The sequence below is a fragment of the Giraffa tippelskirchi genome, chromosome 11 (assembly GCF_054371585.1).
Source record: "Giraffa tippelskirchi isolate mGirTip1 chromosome 11, T2T-mGirTip1v1.2.pri, whole genome shotgun sequence".
NCBI classification, from domain to species: Eukaryota; Metazoa; Chordata; class Mammalia; order Artiodactyla; family Giraffidae; genus Giraffa; species Giraffa tippelskirchi.
Genome location: NC_137285.1, coordinates 85,277,198 through 85,300,002, shown reverse-complemented (window position 1 = coordinate 85,300,002; position 22,805 = coordinate 85,277,198). Strand labels below are relative to the sequence as shown.

The window sequence follows — 22,805 nt, the reverse complement described above, 5'->3', positions numbered from 1 at the left end:
GCTATATATTTTTTGCATTAAAAACCCTTTGGAAAATATAGTTACAGTTATAAATTACCTTCTCACAAAAAAGTATATACACTCATATAGATAGAATTTTGCATACCAATTTGTTTCATTTTTGTAAATATAATCAGGGAGACAAAAGGAGCTATATAGAAAGAACATATAACAGCTTTTTGTTTTTACGTGTAAGATTCTTCTTTTCTCTAAAGTAGATTTGTTATATGTGAAAGTTAAAAATGTCACCTAAATGATATGAAATGATACAGATAAGATTAATGTTAACAATCACTTTAGTACTGTTTCAACCTTGCAAACTCTTAAGGAAAATATGAGTGCACAAAAACACTAAAAATCTGAATTATGCTTTATAAAGGAAACAATTAAACCTCACAACTTTTCTTTGAAATTTACACAATATGATACGTTATAAATGTAAGGCTTTGAGAAAAACAGTAAAAACTCACGACCTCATAATCATGACCCCCCCAAAAAACAGACATAGCACAAAATTTAATTTTTTAAAGATAAAAATGACATTCACTTTTTATGAAAGAGAAGAGGTTTCACCATCCCTGCCAAGATCTTGGGTAGTTGTGCAGCAATAACCTCAGACATCATTTCTGGAAATTCAACACTCAGTGCCCGGGACTGGATAAATGTATTCAAGCAGTACAGATGAAGCTGTTTGACAAGCTGTTGGTTTAACAAATAAATAAGAAACATGTAAGAAAAATAATAAACTCCTATACTATGCAAACATGGCAGCTTATTTTTCTAATAATAGAAATACTTCAGGTGTTGTTTTATTACCAAAATGAAAACTCCCTCCATTTCCAGAGTAATATATAAAATATTACATACACATGATGAAATATTCTAATATAGAAAGATTTAAAGAAATGAAAGTATTCTGTAACCCTACTGGATAAGCAGTGTGAACATTTGGTATAGTTCAAGTTTTTTGTTTACACATACTCAAGTACATGCAGAATATATATATATGCATAATAATAATAATATATATGCATATATATATTTCCATAAATGAAATTACTTTATAGTCTATTTCTTAATCCAGCTTTTCCCACATAACAATAGGCAGACTATTCTATTTCAATACAAGCAACCCAGCCTGATTCATTTTAATCTAATTTTTGTTGGCCACACCATACTACATGTGGGATCTTAGTTCCCCAAGCAGGTATCGACCCCACACCCCCTGCACTGGCAGCACGCAGTCTTCACCACTGGGCTACCAGGAAAGCATCATTTTAATCTAATTTTAATTCTGTCAAAATAATTCATGCACATATTTTTGAAAGTCAGATAGTACTGCAAGACCTACAGGAGCAAAGACACAGATGCAACCACTCTGAATTACTTTAGTCGGGTCATTTGATATTTACCTCTGTATTTCTAATAAATTATATTTTCCAAAGTTTACATTATTAAGATCCTATTAAATAAGGATTTAGCTCAACTACACACACTTTCTCTTCTTCCTATTCTCGTTATAGACATATCTCAATTTTTGGCTAAATCAGTATCTAGCATTTAATTATAAAGATGCTTATTTTTTCTTGTTGGATTACATTTCCTTTCCTATATGAGTTACTTTAATTTTGCTCGTGCTCATCGCCTCATGTGTCTGTAGGTTTTTTTGTGTGTTTTCTACATTTATCACAAAGCTATAGTCAAATTCTCTGACAGAATTGTAAAAACTTACCTCAGTATGTTCATACAATTAGTAGTATCTCAAATCTAACTTTTTTTTTCCTTGGTGCTAGTATCCTGAAACCCTGCGCATCAGTTACTGTGCTGGGACACCCCTGTGCGTCTCTCCTGGGTTGATCTCATACTTCTTTGGCTTACTCCAGGGTTCTGTTGTAAGAAATCCTGCAGATGCCCTTGAAAAAGGCTGTATTTGAGGTAAGGTCTATGAGACCTTGCAAGTCTGAAAATACTTTCATGATGCCATCATATTTGTTTGATGGTTTGGCTGGTACAAAATTCTTTGAAGATTTTTCTTGCCTTCAAAATTCTCCATTATTTTCTGGGTTCCAGTGTTTTTGTTGAGAAGTCCTACAACATCCTGAATCTTGATGGTTTGATGTGACTTGCTTCTTTTTTCACGGGTATATTTTAGGATACTCTCTTTATTCTGGGTATGCTGAAATTTTACAATAATGTGCCTTGGTTCAATTGGGTTGAGTCTGTATACTGGGCCCTTACACTCAGAAAATTCATATCTTTCAGTTCTAGCAACCTTTCTTTTAAGATTACTTACGTAATTTCCTCTCCTTAATTTTCTCCATCCTTTCTTTTGGAAATTACTACAAATTGGAAAATGAAGCCCTGTGGATTAATCCCCTAAATTTGCTATCTCTCTACATTTTCATATCTTTATCTTTTTTGTTACTTTTATCTGAGTTTTCCTGAGATTTATATTTCCTGAGTTTTATATTTATATTGAATTTTTAATTTATGCCCTCCTTTAATTATCCAAAAGTATTTTCTCACTAAATGTTCTTTTTAAAATGTTTTCTCTTCTTTTTTCACGGATGCAACATCATTCTTACTTCCGTGAGTATTTTAATTTTTGATGCTTTCTTCTGTTATCTGCACTGAAGCTTTTTCCTTGGAGCTTTTTCCTTCAAGTTACATTTTTTTTCTGTTTATTTTGTTCTCTGCCTTACATTTGAGAGACTTTATCTAAATGGCTAATAATTCTTGGCTGTTCCCATTCAGCAGTGAGGCCTCATATTTGATCTAGTGAGCAGAGAGCTTTTTATGCCTTGATTATTATTTTGGCGTTGTTTCTGAACACAGGAATGATAAAAGTTTGTATGCAATATGTCTTGACTAACCCGATATATATACTCAGTTTGGTGTTAGGCATTTCTAAGTTGTTTTTTTTCCCCTCTTGTATAAGCAATGATGCATATATATATCTTAAATACTTGCCTAATCATTTAGGTAATCCCTAAAATGTGGGAATTTGAAAAGCATCCAACCTTTAACTATTGCCACACACTGCTAGATTGTCCATTAGCATTGTTACTGACTTATAACTCCATCCAAAATGGTGTGAGAATCTTATTCTCCACATCCATATCTTTGCTTTTCCACCTTATATAAAATATTTCTTAACTTAAGACAAAAATATTTTGAAGCATTTTCAGGAATATGTATCACAATCCCTATCAACCATTAAATTCACAAATACTAGTAAAAGTATATTTCGATGATCTATACTGAAAATGGAAAAAGCACAAGATAAATTGTGAGCGGTATGATGCAAGTGCTGTTTTAAAATGTAAGGACAAATTTGAAGAACACACACGAAGCAAAACTTACATTTCACACTTAAGAAGTAACAGACATAATTCAGAAAATAATCACTGATACTCTAAAACCCAAAATACTTACATCATGCAAGTTGTCAAGGAGCTTTGTAAGCTGGTAGAAGCGCTGTGAGCTAGGGACCACTCCTTTTTGCCTCAAACCAATGGCCTTGATGAGCTCTCTAACGTAACTGGATCTCATCTCTTCAAACTGGCTCTGACTTCTTAGTCCTTCTAAAGGAACTGTGAGGAGATAATTACAAGTGGCAGTTATGTTTAAAAAGACGGCACTAGCACTTTATCATATAAATTTCTGGACGGTACAGTGATTTCTGTTGGTATGCAACTCTAGAAGGGAATTCCTGACATTGAAAAGAGTGCTACTAACAGTTTTAGGACATGCAAACTTCTAGTTCTTTTGAAGAATATGATAAGAACAACTAGGTAAGTTAAAGAACATCTCAGTTTATTTTAGAGCCATATCAATGGATTATGCATTTGACTTAGCATCTGCTCAAGAGACTCTTTTTGACCCCATGGACTGTAGCACGCCAGGCCTCCCTGTCCATCACCAACTCCCAGAGTTCACCCAAACTCATGTCCATTGAGTCGGTGATGCCATCCAACCATCTCATCCTCTGTCGTCCCCTTCTCCTCCTGCCCTCAATCTTTCCCAGCATCAGGGTCTTTTCCAGTGAGTCAGCTCTTCGCATCACGTGGTCAAGTATTGGAGTTTCAGCATCAACATCAGTCCTTCCAATGGACACCCAGGACTGATCTCCTTTAGGATGGACTGGTTGGATCTCCTTGCAGTCCAAGGGACTCTCAAGAGTCTTCTCCAACACCACAGTTCAAAAGCATCAATTCTTCGGTGCTCAGCTTTCTTCACCATCCAACTCTCACATCCATACATGACCACTGGAAAAACCATAGCCTTGACTAGACAGATCTTTGTTGGCAAAGTAATGTCTCTGCTTTTTAAAATGCTGTCTAGGTTGCTCATAACTTTTCTTAATATTGTTAAGTCTAACAGCTTTTGTTGGATTATCTTTTTTTTCTTTGGTATATGACAATACCATACTCAAATAATATCCTTATTTTCTCCTTTCCAACAGTTGTAGCTCTCATTTCTCCTTCATGGTTCAATACATTGTTTAAGTCTTCCAGAACAATATTAAATAATAATACTAATGGTAAATACCCCAATTTTGTTGCTGATTTTATTGATAATGCCTCTCATTTCCATTATAATGTTAACTGGTAATTTACACTTCTACCTCAGAAATCTTTAATTCATACATCCAAATCTTAGGCACAACTTCCTGTTATAGCTTTCTCTTATTCCCACAATGTAGTCAATAAATCTACAGCCTGTCTCCTAAGTCTTTCCGGTTCTTCTGTTGTCACCTGTCTGAGATGTCCTGGTTGGTTTCTTTAGCAACTCTACTACCAGAACTCCCAGCTCCCTTATTTCCTTTTACTTTGGTCACAATTGTCCCACAAACAAATCTTCAACCGTAAGTGAAGTTTCTGCAACTATATCCAGATTACTGAAAGAAAAATCACATGATCTATGGAATTATGCATCTACGTATTTATGATCTTGACCTTTATCAATATATCTATAGAGAAGTGTAGTTCATTTGAGCAAAGTCAACTCTATGTCCCCAGCTAAGGGAGATAAATAAAGCTTTTAAAACACTCTTTCTTTGTTCCCTGTACCGCAACAGACCTTGACTTCTACTTCCTTTGGAAAAAGAAGGCCAGAGATAATAAGCCAATAGAAACCAAAAATGAACTCTGGTTTAGAGTTTTCAAGAGCTCAGATCCTCAGTATAAAAGAGACTTAGGCAATTTGGGCAATAGGACATTTCTGCTTCATTTGAAAACTTAACTGCATGTATACGTTATGTGTATCATAACATACAGTATTATAATATATAGTATCATAACCTATTCCCTCTATTTCATATAGTAACTATTTTAAACATCCACACTTCTTTTTAAACATCCCAAACAATTTTCACATCTCCCTCACTGTTCAACATGACTATAAAATTATTTTTTCTTCTGATTACTGAAGTATTGTTTTCTCATCGGGCTTTAAAGAGCTAGAAAACTAGTAACCCAAAGCCTTTGACTGTAACCATCTACCTGTTGAGGACCAGACTCAAACCAATTATCCTCTTTACAAGAAAATCAGGCCTAATCTCATCCTGCCTCATCCTATTAGTATCAACTGCTAACAATATGCTCCCAGGATATGATAATCTAATCACTAGGCTCTCATCCTATGCTCCTGGGATATCTCTGAAAATTATTCTCCTCTCCTACTCTCTTCCTTAGATTTCAGATCTATGATGAACCAGCTCTAAAAAAATTATTTCTATTTTATTTGAGCTCTTTATATTAATTCATTGTTTTCTTAACTATTTCACTCAGCATTACATGACTGGAGAATTTTCTCAGAGATTCTTATTGATTCCATCTGTAGGTTTTCAGCATTTCTTGTAAATATATTAGTGGCAAGTGGGAGAGAGTGAGTGAAGGGCAGTTAGCCATATGCTTGCTATTTTAGATGAGAATACTTTAAAAAATACTTATTTTTGGTTTAGTTGTTTAAAAATAATGTGCATCAATTAGAAAAATTTTGAAAAATACTGAAAATACAAAGAAAACTATAAGTCACCTGAGATCCTACAATCCAATAGTTTGGGATATTTAATAATATTATATTGAGAATATTTACATAATTAAATCTTTCAAAATTCTTCAAAAATGAATGTTTTAATTCTCACATAAAATTTAGTATCACAGAAATGTGTAGCAAATGCAAGTTATTTAATTATTTTATCATTCAACACTTGCATCATGCAACATCATGCAATATTTTACTAATATAAACAATACTTGCACTCATTTCACACGCTAGTAAAGTAATGCTCAAAATTCTCCAAGCCAGGCTTCAACAGTATGTGAACTGTGAATTTCCAGATGTTCAAGCTGGATATAGAAAAGGCAGAGAAACCAGAGATCAAATTGCCAACATCTGCTGGATCACCAAAAAAGCAAGAGAGTTCCAGAAAAACATCTATTTCTGCTTTATTGACTATGCCAAAGCCCTTGACTGTGCGGACCACAAAAAAACTGTTGAAAATTCTTAAAGAGATGGGAATACCAGATCACCTGACCTGCCTCTTGACAAATCTGTATGCAGGTCAGGAAGCAACAGTTAGAACTGGACATGGAGCAACAGACTGGTTCCAAATAGGGAAAGGGGCACATCAAGGCTGTACACTGTCACCCTGCTTATTTAACTTATGTGCAGAGTACATCATGAGAAACGCTGGGCTGGAAGAAACACAAGCTGGAATCAAGATTGCCGGGAGAAATATCAATAACCTCAGATATGCAGAGGATACCACCCTTATGGCAGAAAGTGAAGAGGAACTAAAGAGCCTCTTGATGAAAGTGAAAGAGGAGAGTGAAAAAGTTGGCTTAAAACTCAACATTCAGAAAACTAAGATCATGACATCTGGTCCCATCACTTCATGGGAAATAGATGAGGAAACAGTGGAAACAGTGAGAGACTATTTTTCTGGGCTCCAAAATCACTGCAGATGGTGACTGCAGCCATGCAATTAAAAGATGCTTGCTCCTTGGAAGAAAAGCTATGACCAACCTAGACAGCATATTAAAAAGTAGAGACATTATTTGCCAACAAAGGTCCATCTAGCCAAAGCTATGGTTTTTCCAGTAGTCATGTATGGGTGTGAGAGTCGGACTATAAAGAAAGCTGAGTGCCGAAGAATTGATGCTTTTTAACTGTGGTGTTGGAGAAGACTCTTTAGAGACCCTTGGACTGCAAGAAGATCCAACTACTCCATCCTAAAGGAAATCAGTCCTGAATATTCTTTGGAAGGACTGATGCTGAAGCTGAAACTCCAATACTTTGGTCATCTGATGGAAAGAACTGACTCATTGGAAAAGACCCTGATGCTGGAAAAGATTGGGGGCAGGAGGAGAAGGGGACGACAGAGCATGAGATGGCTGGACTGACTCAATGGACATGAGTTTGAGTAAGCTCTGGGAGTTGGTGATGGACAGAGAGGCCTGGCATGCTGCAGTCCATGGGATCGCAAAGAGTTGGATATGACTGAGCAATTGAACTGAACTGACTGAACTTAACTATGATGAATGTATTTCTGATTTTTAAAGGATATATTCTTAGAAGTGGAATTATTAGAGTAAAAGGCATTAACTTTCTTAACACTCAAAATATATATTTCTAAATTATCAACACTTCTTACTATTTAACTGTTGGGTGGTTGGTTCTCTGCAATTTTCATTTGGGGTAATCTTTTTTTTATAGAGAAAAATAAAATATCTCATTCTCATTTCTCCAATTGTTTAGTTAGGTTGAATAATTTTTTAATGCTCATTAGTGATTTGGTCTTGTTTAATTTTTTTCTGTTTTGTACTCATTTTTTTTGTACTAGGATATATTTAAAAATATTTTCTAAGTTTGTGGTTTAAAGACCAGTTTTAAAATACTTAATCAGTGCTGTAACTTTATTAAGGAAAAGAGTACTACCTAGGCAACCCCAATTTTCCCATGCTCAGAAAGCCAATGTTTTCAATTTTTTCCACTATTTCTTTTGGTCTTTCCTTTCATAGTTTTAAGTAATACCCTTATATTGCTGTTACTTGAGTTCTTAACAGTATGGAAAATAGAGCTATAGCTCTATTTCCATATTCCAGATCATCACCCCTATACCACAATCACACACTCATATACAAAGAACTGCCTATTCCTCATCTTCCTAATATAATTTTCATAATATTTGTTAGATTAATATTCAGTGTTTATTATTTTAGCTATGTGAAATGCTACCACAGTCAAGTCATATAGAATATACTAGGATTTCTTTCCTTATCAAGTATAATTTTTTTGTTTTACTGAGAGTAAGTAACCATAGTGATGGGTGTGAAGTGGTATCCACCTCTGGCTTTTGTGCTTCTCTAATGATTAGTGATGCTGAGCATCTTTTCATGTCCTTAATGGCTATTTGTAAATCTTCTTTTGAGAAATGTCTATGAAGGGCTTTACTTATTTTTAAATTGGCTTATTTTTTGTTGTTGTTGTTGTTGGATTGTAGAGATTCTTTATGTCGTCTGGATATTAATACTCTTACTTTAGCAGGTATCTTCTTCAATATTTTCACCAAATCAATGCATTAACCTTTCTTTGTGTTGGGTCCTTTGATGCACCGAAGTTTTAAACTTTGCCAACGTCTATTTAGGGCATCCCAGGTGGCTCAGTGAAATAGAATCTGTCTGCAGGAGATGCAAGTTCAATCCCTGGGTTGGGAAGATCTCCTGGAGAAGGAAATGCCAACTCATTCCAGTATTCTTAGCTAGGAGTCCCAAGGACAGAGGAGCCTGGTGGGCTAGTCAATAGGGTCGCGAAGAGTTGGACACAACTTAATGACTGAGCACACACACACACACACACACCACCTTCTGAACGATGATATTTTCCCCTCCACTTTTGAGAGGTTTTCCAACTTTCAAAGTCTGTACCCACTTTTATATTTTATATATATATTATATATATATATATATTTCCAAGAATTCTTTTCTTTGTGTTATTTCTTTTTCATGTATTCAGTATTGCTTTATGAATAGCATATGTTCTTTTCTCTTTCTAAAGAAGAGAAGTGGAAGGCAAAGGAGAAAAGGAAAGATATACCCATCTGAAGGCAGAGTTCCAAACAATAGCAAGGAGAGATCAGAAAGCCTTCCTAAGTGAACACTACAAACAAACAGAGGAAAACAACAGAATGGGAAAGACTAGAGATCTCATCAAGAAAATTAGAGATACCAAGGAAACGTTTCATGCAAAGATGGGCTCAATAAAGGACAGAAATGGTATAGACCTTACAGAAGCGGAAGATTTTAAGAAGAGGTGGCAAGAATACACAGAAGAACTATGCAAAAAAGATCTTAATGACCCAGATAACCACGATGGTGTGATCACTCACCTAGAGCCATTTTGGAGTGCAAAGTCAAGTGGGCCCTAGGAAGCATCACTACGACAAGCTAGTGGAGGTGACAGAATTCTAGCTGAGCTATTTCAAATCCTGAAAGATGACGCTGTGAAAGTGCTGCACTCAATATGCCAGCAAATTTGGAAAACTCAGCAGTGGCCACAGGACTGGAAAAGGTCAGTTTTCATTCCAATCCCAAAGAAAGGCAATGCCAAAGAATGTTCAAACTACTGCAACACTGCACTCATCTCACACACTATCAAAGGAATACTCAAAATTCTCCAAGTGAGGCTTCAACAGTATGTGAACCAAGAACTTCCACATGTTCAACTGGATTTAGAAAAGGCAGAGGAACAAGAGATCAAATTGTCAGAATCTGTTGGATCATAGAAAAAGAAAGAAAATTCCAGAAAAACATCTACTTCTACTTCATTGACTGTGCTAAAGCCTTTGCCTGTGTAGATCAAAATAAACTAGAAAATTCTTAAAGGGATGGGAATACCAGACCAACTTCCTTCCTTCCTGCAAACACTGTATGCAGGTCAAGAAGCACCAGGTCAAGAACTGGACATGGAATAATGGACTGGTTCCAAATTGGGAAAGGAGTACGTCAAGGCTGTATACTGTCTCCCTGCTTGTTTAACTTCCACGCAGAGTACATCATGAGAAACGCTGGGCTGGATGAAGCACAAGCTAGAATCAAGACTGCAAGGAGAAGTATCAATAACCTCAGATATGCAGATAGGGCTTTCCTGGTGGCTCAGCTGTTAAAGAATCCCCCTGCACTGTGGAAGACCTGGGTTTGATCCCTGGGTTAGGAAGATCCCCTGGAGAAGGGAAAGGCAACCCACTCCAGTATTCTTGCCTGGAGAATTCTGTGGACAGTGGAGCTGGGCAGGCTACAGATCATGGGGTCGCAAAGAGTCAGACATGACTGAGCGACTTTCACTCACTCATTCACTCAGATATGTGGATGACATCACCCTTATGGCAGAAAGCAAAGAGGAACTAAAGAGTCTCCTGATGAACGTGAAAGAGGAGAGTGAAAAATCTAGCTTAAACCTCAACATTCAAAAAATGAAAATCATGGCATCTGGTCCCATCACTTCATAGCAAATAGATGGGGAAACAATGGGAACAGTGGCAGACTTTATTTTCTTGGGCTCCAAAATCACTGCAGATGGTGTCTGCAGCCATGAAATTAAAAGATGCTTGCTCCTTAAAAGAAAAGCCATGATCATCCTAGACAGCATATTAAAAAGCAGAGATGTTACTTTGTTGACAAAGGTTCATCTAGTCAAAGCTATGGTTCTTCCAGTAGTCACTGTGGCTCAGCTGGTAAAGAATCTGCCTGCAATGTGGGAGACCTGGATTCAATCCCTGGGTTGGGAAGATCCCCTGGAGAAGAGAAGGGCTACCCACTCCAGTATTCTGGCCTGCAGAATTCGATGAACTATACAGTCCATGGAGTCGCAGAGTCAGACACGACTGAGCGACTTTCCCTTCCAGTAGTCATGTATGGATGTGAGAGTTGGACCATAAAGAAGCCTGAGTGATGAAGAATTGATGCTTTTGAACTGTGGTGTTGGAGAAGACTTCTGAGAGTCCCTTGGACTTCAAGGAGATCCAACCAGTATATCCTAAAGGAAATCAGTCCTGGGTGTTCATTGGAGGGACTGATGCTGAAGCTGAAACTCCAATACTTTGGCCACCTGATGTGAAGAGCTGACTCAGTGGAAAATACCCTGATGCTGGGTAAGATTGAAGGCGGGAGGAGACGGGGACAACAGAGGATGAGATGGTTGGGTAGCATCACTGACTCAATGGACGTGAGTTTGAGCAAGCTCTGGGAGATGGTGAAGGACAGGGAAGCCTGGCGTGCTGCAGTCCATGGGGTCACAAAGAGCCGGACATGACTGGGTGACTGAACAACAACAAAGGATAGCTTTTAAATTTCTCCATAGTCTCGCTTTCCTTTAAATGATTTTTCTGTTTTGTCTTTACGTTTGATATCAAAGACCTTCCTCAGATGCCCCAGTTGTTTATTTATATTCAAACATGGAAACTAAAAAGCTGCTCGCTAGTTCTGTTTGAACGAGTAGTTATTATTGACTGTAAGCTTTAGTGCAGGGCATTCTGGCTGAGCTATTTCAAAGAGAAAGCCTTGCTTATTAGCATATTTAGTTCTTTTTTTTTCTAGCTTAATAAATTCTTTACAAAAGAATCTTTCATTTTCCTATCTGCAGAATATAAACCTGGATGACATTGTTCTAGAGGACTGGTGATTTTGGAGGATGTTGTCTCAACATCTGGTATATGATCTTAATCTGTTTCCACTATCCAACCCCTCACCCTCATCCCTGGAGAAGGGAACGGCTAGCCACTCCAGTGTTCTGGCCTGGAGAATTTCATCGACTGTACAGGCCATGGGGTTGCAAAGAGTTGGACACGACTGAGCGACTTTCGCTTCACTTCATCCTCAGCAGTGCCTGCAGTTCACCAACCCAACTGCCTTCTGTTACAGCCTCTTCAGGGAATAAAGCTACAATCTCTGCCTTAGTTGCAGGAACAACCTCACTGTTGGAAGATAGTTAGAAACAGATACTCAAGAGAACTTGGTGTTTTTAATTCTACTTTCACTCTCATTAAAAAAAAAAAATCACTGTTGTCACTAACTGCAAAACATGTTCGAGGTTCAGTGATAGAAATCAAGGCGCTTGCTTTTGGCTTTTCTTACTTCTGGCTTAGATACCACTTTCTCGTTCAGTTGCGTCTGACTCTTTTGAGACCGCATGAACTGTAGCCCGCTAGGATCCTCTGTCCATGGGATTCTGCCAGGCAAGAATACTGGAGCGCGTTGCCATTTCCTCCTCCAGGGGATCTTCCTGACCCAAAGACAGAACCTTGCATCTTCTGCATCTCCTGCACAGGCAGGCAGGTTCTTTACCACTGAACCACCCAGGAAGCCCTCCTCCTTCTCAGCTACACTAAATTAGTTTCTGCTTGCTGGCATGCAGAATTTTATTGCTACTGATTTTTCTTTCATTTTCTTTCCTTTTTATTGTATTTTTAAAAATATCCCTTGACTAATATTTTTATGCAGTTTTAAAGGAACAATGATTAAAGTGTGTATTCAACCTGCCATATTTTCTTGGATATCCAATTTTTAATGGCAAATGGGTGGCTTAGATTCTTATCAAGCCATTGAACTTTTCCTTTGCCAACTTTTCTATTGCATATATTTTTAGAAGTATTCTTTGAGATTTCTCATTTTTATTCCTTTTAGCTTATTTTTAACAAGCTAAAGTGTTTACAACTATGAGCCACTTATTTTAGGATACAATTTGAGCTAAATATTCAAACTAAGTTTTCCTCAAACATAAAGTTTCTTTTCTCAACAATATTTATTTGTCCCATACTCAAAGACTTCTACTGTTTCCATTACAGGAGATAAAGTTCTAGTATATACTAGTCTGATTTGACTAAGAATTCAGAGTTTGTATTCTTTTTCCACACTATTAATTATCCTAACTTTCTAATTCTCTCCCCATCCCCATATTTTTGTAATACTTACCTATTTTTTAAGATTTAAAGATGAATTTCAATATCTGTGCCAAGTGTCTCCTCAAAAATCCCATTAAAATTTGTGTAGATTTTATTACACAAATTATTACATGTAATGATATATAATTTATATATGTGTATACATGTAGTTCACTAAGTACATGATTTTCCCTTTTCTTAAAGTTGCAAATGGCCGAAAACCTTGCCTTCCATGGTACGTGAGTGGCAGTCATGTGTATCTCTCTCCCTTTCCTTACAACTGTCTTCCCTTAGCACTGCCCTAGTGATTATGGAGGCAGGGGTCAAGAGGCCACCTCCATTTGCCTGAACACCTGATAACAATGAGCCTCCCTGTAGATCTCCAGTGAAAATATAGTAAGAAGAATAAGTACTTAAATTTTTAAAGCTACTGAGGTTTAGGGCTTGTTTGGTTCCCTGCATAATGTAGCCTACCCATAAATACAGTATTATGTTAATGATATCAACTAATTTGGGAGATCTAGGACCATCTATGATATATCTACTATTGAACTCATTACTATCAAGAAAAGAACTGACAGGAGTTAACTGCTGTATTATTAAAGTTCTTCCAGTTGACTGTTGGCCAGTCCCATATCAATTCCTTTGTTCACTTTGTGCTTTTTTTTTTTATCCAGTTAGGCTTGAAGGTCTGTGCTCCAGAGAGAATTTCCAAGGGTCAGGTAAAGGGCAACCCCTAGGGTAAATCCCTAGATCCTGTATTAATCTGTGTCTGGGCACAGACTTCATGAGGTAAACTGTCTTCTCAAGAGTTCAGCTTTTCTGCCTGTCGTCTTAATATGCTCCCCCGGCCCTACCATGTAAGATTCATGCCTCTAGAAGGAAGTCCTTGCAGAAATCTTTTCTGAGAAAGACTCCTGTCTCACTTTCTACCTCAGGTCTTAGCTTTCTGTGGTTTCCTTTCAAATCACAATGACTGAAGGAGGAACCAATTCAGACAGTCAAGGTTGAGTCTACCTGTGTGTGGGAAGGGCACAGGAAAGGGTAAAAGGTGGAAGCAGTTTAAAAAGTTTTCCAGTCAGTCCCCTGGAGATCCACGGAGGCAGAGGTGCACGTTCTCTGTGTGTGAGAATGAATGAATGGGCGTCTGCCCACTCCTGCGGTGACCAGCACTATTTCTTCGGGGTGGACAGCTAGGGTGCGTTCCCGAGCCTCTCCTGCAGTCAGGGTGGACCACAGAATGTGGGTGGAAGATAGTTCCACATTTAGTCTCCAAGCCTTCTCTTACTCAGTGCTCATCTCTAGTCAGATAAAACAGAAGACGCCAAGCTGATACAAAGGGTAGAGCCTCTGGATGAAAGGAGCCTGGGTTTTCTCGGCCAACCTGCTGGACTGACTGAATGACACATGAACTGTTAACCATATTATGCTACTGATTCTTGCAGTCATGTGTTATGACTGTTACACTATCCTGACATTTGTTTTACAGAGTAAATCCTTTGTAGGGTGGGGGTGAAGGGAAGCATAGTCTGTGTTTATGCAGTATTAATTAGTTTATAATACTTAATTGGATGAATACAAAAAAGTCAATCATATTTTACCTAAAAAAGAAAAGAAACTGGCTTACTTGATGGGCTATTTTAGTATTAGGTGATAGGTAAAATCTGAGAAATCTGAAACAATTTTATTATAGTCTATAAATGTTTCTCTTTTGCAGTTTCCAACTCATTAAGATTCATAACTCATCTATAATCATACAATAGTACTGTTGTTTGAGACTTCCCTAATGCATTAAAAGTTAAGAAAGTAAATCTCTTGCATTCAGTTACTTATGCTCACTCACTTGTATTAAGAAGTAGCAATACTTTCATACAGAGGAACTCTTCTTGGCTGACTTGAAGCTTCACAAACTCCTGTGGGATCTGCCACATGGTAAGGCATAATGAATAGAATGATGACTCCTTCATCCGCTGTCTTGCACCACACACAACACACACACAAAAAAACAACAGGGGAAAAAAACCACACACAGGATCTTAGCTAGTTTATGTAATTTATGAGAGATTATGAGTTTTCGTTATTACCTGATTTATTGAACATGACTTTTTATAAACAAACTCAATATGTGGAATTTTAAATGTCTTCTAAATTTACTCACACTAATGGATTTTGAGATTAATAATTTTTGAAGTTAGAAGTTTATTTTAAATACACATTTACTAAGATTAATGTTGCTATTCACTTTTACTATCACATTTAAAAAACCTAACCCAAGAAAGGAGAACAAAGTTGTAGCAGTTAAAAATGTGGTGCTGAGAAACACTCAGAAAATATTTATTTACTGATTTTTTTCCTTGTGGATAAAATATATAAAATTTTGTGTGCAATCCAATGAGAGAGTGAATTCAATTCACAGAAATTGAATAGTATAGAATAGTTTGGTGCATTCAGTTTAGAATATTCATGTAAAATGGCTGCACTGTGAATGATTTTAGAGAAAATATACGGTGATACAGAAAAGAGAACATTAGCAAGCATTAAATAATTGACAAGACAAACATGAATTCTGAATACTGAGGACATTTACTTAAGGAATTTTCTCAGCTATATATTGTTTTGTAATATCTGCACTAGTCAAAGAAGTGATCAGGAATGGTGGGAAAAATACGACAAAACTAGATTTGACTCAGGAGAGATAAAATTAATCCCAACCATCACTTGGATTCTTTGGCAAATTATGAAGTCTCCTCTGCCTCAGTTTTCTGAAATGTGAAATAAAGGGTACTGATTCCTTACAAATTTCAAGTGACTGTGGGATAAAATAGAAGAACATATATGAAAGTTACCTGCAATCTGTAAAGACTTATACAAGTATAACTTATCATTTTATATAATTCTGAGTCAACAGACCCTATTAGGACAGTACAAATACTTTCATGAAAAGATTCTTATTCAGTTTAAAGTTATATGCAGAAAGTTAATTATAGTAATTCCAATATAATCAAGCAAATTGGATTCAATTTTATTATTTTTCAATGTTTTAAATAAATTACCAGTCTAATTTATCCTCTAGGAAGACAAATAATATTTTTACTTTTTGAAGGTAAGTCAATACTTTTAAGCAAAAATATTCCTCATTTACTTCATTATCTTCATTACTGCCAATGTAAAAATTTTAATTTGATAAACTAAACATTTATTTGGTCTTTAAGAAGACCAAATGTATTTCTTGATACATTTATGAAGTTTAAGAAATTTTTTATTTGTGACAACTACTATATATTGAAATAAAAGAAAAAACTCTAAATATCAAATCACTGATAAAATAATAAAGTTTTTTTTTACTAATATTGTTAGTTCAAGTTATATCTTGAGGTAGTTCCAAGAATGCAGAAGGAAATGGCAACCCACTCCAGTATTCTTGCCTGCAGAGTCCCATGGATGGAGGAGCCTGAAGGGCTGCAGTCCATGGGGTTGCACAGCGTTGGACATGACTGAAGTGACTAAGCAGCAGAAGCAGTTCCAAGAAACATTTCAGAAAAATTTTATTATTTAGGACACTAGATGTATGATCATCTACTGAAATGTAGTTTTCAAGATTATCCTACATATACACTTTTGATAATAATAACAACAAAAGTCAAGTTACTACTTACTCATTTAGTATTAGATCAGGTGCAAAATATAGCATCTGTCCACTGACATGCTTATAAGATCTCCATCCTAGTCCAAATACCATTAAACTCATCCAAGAATACTGGATGAGAGTTATCTGGTCATCAATATGTAAGTTCCGAAAACCTACAAAATGAATTTCAAAATAGAATGATCATTGTGTCAAAAATCACTGTGTCAAAACCTGAAAATAAACATTTGAAAACAGATGTAAGTAGGGTATGCTCCAATACCTTGGCCACCTGATGTGAAGAGCCAACTCATTAGAAAAGACCCTGATGCTGGGAAAGATTGAGGGCAGGAGAAGGGGGTGACAGAGGACGAGATGGTTGGATAGCATCACCGACTCAATGCACATGAGTTTGAGCAAAACTCTGGGAGATAGCGAAGGACAGGGAAGCATGGTGTGCTACAGTCCACGGGGTTGCAAAGGGTTGGACATGACTTAGCAACTGAACAACAACAACAAGGGTAATGTTTTCAGTCTCAAAATATTTACATACAAAAAAATCAGGAAATAATAATAATAAAGTCAGAAAAAACTAAAAAGGATAAGAGACTCTGGAATTCATTAGAATTAGTCATTGTGATTTAGCATTTGGGAACTCACTAATTAAATCAAACATCTATCATTCATTCATGCAATATTTATTTATGGAGAGTCAATTATGTACCAGGCACTGAGTTAAAACACTGGGTTACAAAGATGAATAAGACAAAACCCTTGCTCTTAAAAGAATCTTAAAAGATAGAGAAGGTAAGGAATACACCGTGCGGTAGAGAGAGTAGGAAAACTGCCCCAGCCTGAGATAACGCCTGAACAGAAGAAAGTCAGACCACCGAGGAATCTTAATTCTTTGGGATTTAAACATAAATCGGTTTATTTTGTAAAACCACTGTTTTCAGTTTTGTTATGTCTAATTTTTCTTTAACAACTGTTAATTAAATTTTGAGTGGATTCCATAGGTTTCTGATCACTTTTGCTTTCTGAAACTTAATCCAGTTTCATTTTAAACTCCCATATGGCTTAAGAGCCTTAGAGTCTGTATGTATGTGTGTGTGTGTGTGTGGGTGTGGGTGTGTGTGTGTGGTGTGAATGTCTTGGTCTTTCACACCTTCAAACCTCTACCTTTTAGGCCTTTCTCTGGTTTTGGTGGCAGAGGAAGAATGCAGGAAAAGGACAAATGACTTACGTAGTTGTTGACTTACACAGTCAAAGTTCAGATAGTAGATATTCTAAGTAACGTTGACTTACATAGTCAACGTTGTTTCCCATCTCTTTCCAATTCTCTTTTCGCTTGCTTGGGGAAAGATAACCAGTTCAGCAGTGATAACGTCAAGGAGGGCAAGGCAAAGAGGTGTCTGGAGGTGTGGGCTGGTGTTGGAACACGGCTGGTCTTGCATGCCTATGAAGCAGCGAGGGGAGTGATACAGCCTGATTTACACTATGCACGGCTCACTGGTAGCCACGTGGAGGATGTGTTCAAAGAAAAGGTCTGAAGTTAGGGAGAGAAGTTGGGAGATATTGCCACAGGCCAGGTGAGAGATGATAAAAGCTCAAAATAAGTCAGCAGGTAGGAGTAGAGAAGATAGAGCACATAGGAGAAAGGTTTAAAGAGTAAAAGTAAAGAAATTGGCAACTGACTGTATACAGATTGGAAAAAGAGGACGTCAAAGAGATGTTTCAGTTTTTGCTTGAATGGTGCAGGATGATGTTAACAGCACTACTGAGACAAAATAAAGGAGGAAAAACGGGCAAGAGAGAAAATAGTAAAGCTTTGGACCTGTTTGAGGGACCAATGGAATATCCATTTACATAGGAATTAGAGGTATGGGGAGATATCAAGCAAAAGATATAAAACTCTAAATTATTTGTACTTGAATACTTGAAACAGTAAAAGTGAATGAAATATTTCATTAAAGATATGAAGAAAGTAAATATTTTGGTAGGATCATCAACCATGTCCTATAAAACTTTTTAAATAACATCTATTCCTTCTAAGATTCGGCTGAAGTCCACTTACAAATGACCTATTTCAAGAGTCAAACTTAATTCCTTAGACCTCAAGTGTAAAAGAAATTTATTTCCTGAGTTGTTTAATTATCTCAAAGTAGATAGAAAACGTTATCTTCTCTTCATATACTTCGTGCTATTCCCATCTTCGTATGAATAGCAGGAAGACTACTCTTCCTAGAAATTCTTAGTCTCAGAGGGACCAAACAACCTTAGCACATATTCATACTTAGCGGTGCCGCAGCAGATATCTGCCCCTTTAGAGGCGGTGGGGCCCCTCCAGTGTTTACCTTTGTTCCCTCCCTCCGACTCCCCGTCTCTTTTTCCATCTATGTGAATAGTTTCCCATTGTTCGCAGTTTGGTCAACCAAACTACAAAAGCAAGTACCCTACGTTCCCACAAGGAAGCCGGCTAAGGCCTCTGGTTCCCTGGGCTTGTGATCTAGGTTTGATCTGTAGGATACCTACTATCTGGACTTTGAAGCAAAAAATAGTAAAGCAAAGATCAAGACACGGTTAGGCTTTACTCATGACGGTGGTCGTCCCTGAGGACAGAGGGGTCCAGCGGGGTCCTTTTGGTGCTTGTCTTGGCCCTCCAGAGAGGCCCTGCTTTCTGCCTGCTCTTCAGACTTGTCCTATTCAGTGAGTCCCTGACGTCTTTTCAGAAAATTAAGTTTTTCTTTTTTGTTTGGTTTTTGATAGCAGGATGTTTTTGGTTTTTAAAACTTAGTAGCGTTGGTGTTTATTGCTTATATCCTGATTGACTCAGGTGCAGAAAGACTCTCTAAAAATAACTAGCCAAGAAAAGCTTGGCATGCAATTTTCATAATTCTCTCTTTATTTTCATGTCATACATGCATCTTGAAGTTCATGTTTATATATTACCTCTCTTTTTTTTTTAAATTATGAGTCACTCAATATAATACATTTAGTACAGAAATGCCGCTTGTAAACTGAATGCTTTATAGGCTTAAAAAAATGGGTAATTACTTCTTCCATTAAGTTTAGGATCATTTGATAAAAGATAAATAATAAAGTTTCCTAATTTCTGAAAAGCCAGACTCCCTCAAGGGAGGCACATATAGACTTGGCTTAGTTTTGGTATGTTATAATATAAAAGGCAAATCTTGGTGAAATAAAATTTAAAATTACAAATATTTATAGCAGAAAGTCTATTCCTTCTATGTAACAGAATGAAAAATCAGAAAAAATAGTTTTATTTACTCCCTTTTAAGTGGGTTTATCTGAGATAAGTGTACAATGTTAAATTGACTTTAACATGCTTAGTACAGAAGTGCAATTTCTTTAACCATTAACTGTAATATCATTCATTACTTTATACTGAAACAAAGACGGGAACACTGAGATCAAATTCCCATTGATGATAATGATCAGGTAAACTCAGTACATTTGAGATGAGGATCAAAATGAGAACCTTCACACAGAGAAGTGATGGATGACCCATAATTGTGTTCAACAAGTAGTAAAGAAAAATGCTCTTTCCTTTTACGTGACTTGACCTGATAATTTCTGTCACAAACTGTCCAAGCCTTAATGCCTAAAGCAAATTGAAAAGAAAGTGTACAGTGACACCTGGCCTACATGACCTTCTAGGTTCTCCTGGTTTAATCCCAAAGACTTGATAAAATACACCAGTTGTGCTCCTGTAAAGACTGTCACGTCCTGAAATAGTTAATCTATGACAAGGGAACAGCATTAACCATCTCAGCACCTTCCCACACAAACTATGAACTTTGAGGAAAACAAAGAAGCTTCAGCACAGCAAGTGTAATCACTGACATACGTTTGATGACCTTATGAATAAATGCGAATTTGATGTGTAAAGATTTAAGGCAGCAAAGGGACCTTCGACTCAATCTGGGGAGGCTTGGGGAAATCTTCCTAGGGCAAGCTGATTAGCACCCTGAAGACTAGCCAGGGGAAAATGTAGGAGAAGCGAAGGGCCACCAGATAGGGAAAACAAAGTGGATGAAGAAAGGCTGCAAATTGAGCAAAGGGCTTTGTGGGAACCAAGCCTCAGAGGTGCTTGAAGTGGGAGAGTGAGAGAGAACGTAAATTCAGGAGCCGGAAGGACCTGAAATATTAAGGCTAAGAAGTTTGACGTTGTTCTGGAAAGGGAAGGGAACAATATAACAGATTATAATTGCTTTTGAAAAGATGATCCTAGTGGCAGAATCTGCGGGCAGTGTGAAACTGTGATAATAGTGTCAGTCGGGGGCTATGACTGAAATCTAGGGGAAAATGATAAGGACTTAAAATAGCCCCAGGTAGTAGCAGTGTAAATAGCATGTATAACAAATCATACACAGAATAAGCAGAGTTGACAGAGATGAAGGAAAAAAGTGAGCGAAGAATTATAACCAAGATTCTGTCTGCAGTGCCATTTCAAGATACAGAGAAAGGTCTTAGGCTTGTGGAGTAGAAGGTCATGCTGGCTTGGAAGCTCATTCAAGTGGAAATGTGTAATAAGCACAAGAAACATATGGCCCAATACTTCTGTAGAGGATCTAGGTTGTCACCATGGAAGTAGGAATCATGAAAATATAATGGGAGTTGAAGACAAGGCCGTAAGTGAGCACATCCGGCCTTGCAGACTGAGAAACTACTGGAATAGAAGATGGAACCAGGAAATGCCAAATCCATGGGAGAACAAATCCACAAAGGAAACAGGAGATGTGTAAATCGAGGAAACATATCTGCCTGGAAGGGAATGAACGCTCAAGGAAGAGTTTCGGCAAGACATGGCTACTCCGTCATGCCTTCAGAGGTATGCAAAACATGGTAAGGGCTGAAAGTATTCATTTGATTTGACAAAAAATTTTGGCGACATTGGCAATAGTAGTTTCAGTGGAATAGAATACTAGAAAATCATCTTTTAATGTCTTCATGAAAATACTATTAAAGCCCGACTTTACTCCAAGAGGGCTAATCTCATTTCTTTTCAATCACTTTTTTTTGGGAGAAGTAGTTTAATTTATTCATTTGATTTGGGGAGAGAGACAAAAATATTTTGTCATGCATGCAATGGCTATCACTGACTCAAAAGATATTCTGGGATGCTTCAAAGGCAAAAAACCAGGCAAAGGACTGTTCTAGTATTCTGATCCTGATGAATGCAAGTAGTCTGGCTGAGAAGTAAAATATGTTTACAAATGTCAAAGCATTGGCCTGAATATTTTTTCCCAGCAAATAAACAGAAGAATCAAGGCAAAATTTACGCAAAGGAAATATTCCTCCTGAACCTCTCTCTCACATCAATTCTGCTACGATGTATTCTGCTATAATACACAGAATAAAGAATAAGGATGAAGGAAGTTGGACTGGGAATGAGTACTTAAACATTTAATATCCAAAGTCTACCCTGACTCAGCACACAATGTATACCTCTAAATTTACTTTCTGCGATTCTCTCCAATATAATTTTCTCAGTGGTTTCTTAATTCTTGGATGATGAAACCCCCAGAACGCCAATGGTGTTTGAGAAACCATATGCACACTGTACTCTCTCAATCAGCAGCTATTAACAATTTTAATTACTATACTGTGGGGGAAGGTATGATAACATGTTTATGTTACTAAGGGACCTTCACTCTTCTAGAACCATTCTTATGCTGGTCTAATTCACTACTCACCAAACACACCTCATGGTTCCCTTATTTTACACCGTCAGCCACACTATTCCTTCTACCCAGAATGCTTTCTCTTCTTAACACTATTTATCAAAGTCTCACTTCTCCTCCATGGTGTACTTTAACTGATAGCTTGTCTCTGAACCCTTCTCTCGTCCCTAAAGACAAAAATGTTCTTCTGTCCCCATTTTTCATATCCGTACCTTATGTCACTTTCACATAATACAGGTGGTCTTTGAATAACACAGATTTGAACATGGGTCCACTCACCCAAGATTGTTTTTCAGTACAATATACTACATGATCCATGGTTGGTTGAATCTGCGGATGCTAAACTGGTCTAATTTATTACTCACCAAACATACCTCTTGATTTCCTTATTTTACAGTATTAGCCACACTATTCCTTCTATTCAGAATGCTTTCTCTTAACTATATCTGGATTCTTGACTGCTTGGACAGTCAGCGCTCCTAACTCCCTCGCTGTACTAGTGTCAATTGTATAGTTGTTTGGGGCTTCCCTG

The 22,805-nt window shown here is 37.1% G+C and overlaps 1 protein-coding gene across 5 annotated transcripts in view; it reads right to left on the bottom strand.

The window, feature by feature from the left end:
• Positions 1-118: 118 nt before the first annotated feature.
• The window catches only part of PGR (progesterone receptor), a 104,795-nt gene continuing 82,108 nt past the window's right edge, over positions 119-22,805 (bottom strand). For 3 of the 5 annotated variants that reach the window (XM_081545982.1, XM_081545984.1, XM_081545983.1), the window contains 4 exons: positions 16,600-16,744; positions 14,787-14,917; positions 3,436-3,593; positions 119-699 (listed from right to left, as the gene is read on the bottom strand). In XM_081545982.1, the coding sequence (XP_081402108.1) occupies positions 544-699; positions 3,436-3,593; positions 14,787-14,917; positions 16,600-16,744 (590 nt within the window). In that variant the 3' untranslated portion in view covers positions 119-543. The remainder of the gene's footprint in view (positions 700-3,435; positions 3,594-14,786; positions 14,918-16,599; positions 16,745-22,805) is intronic. The other 2 variants (XR_014069890.1, XR_014069891.1) reach the window with 1 other exon arrangement.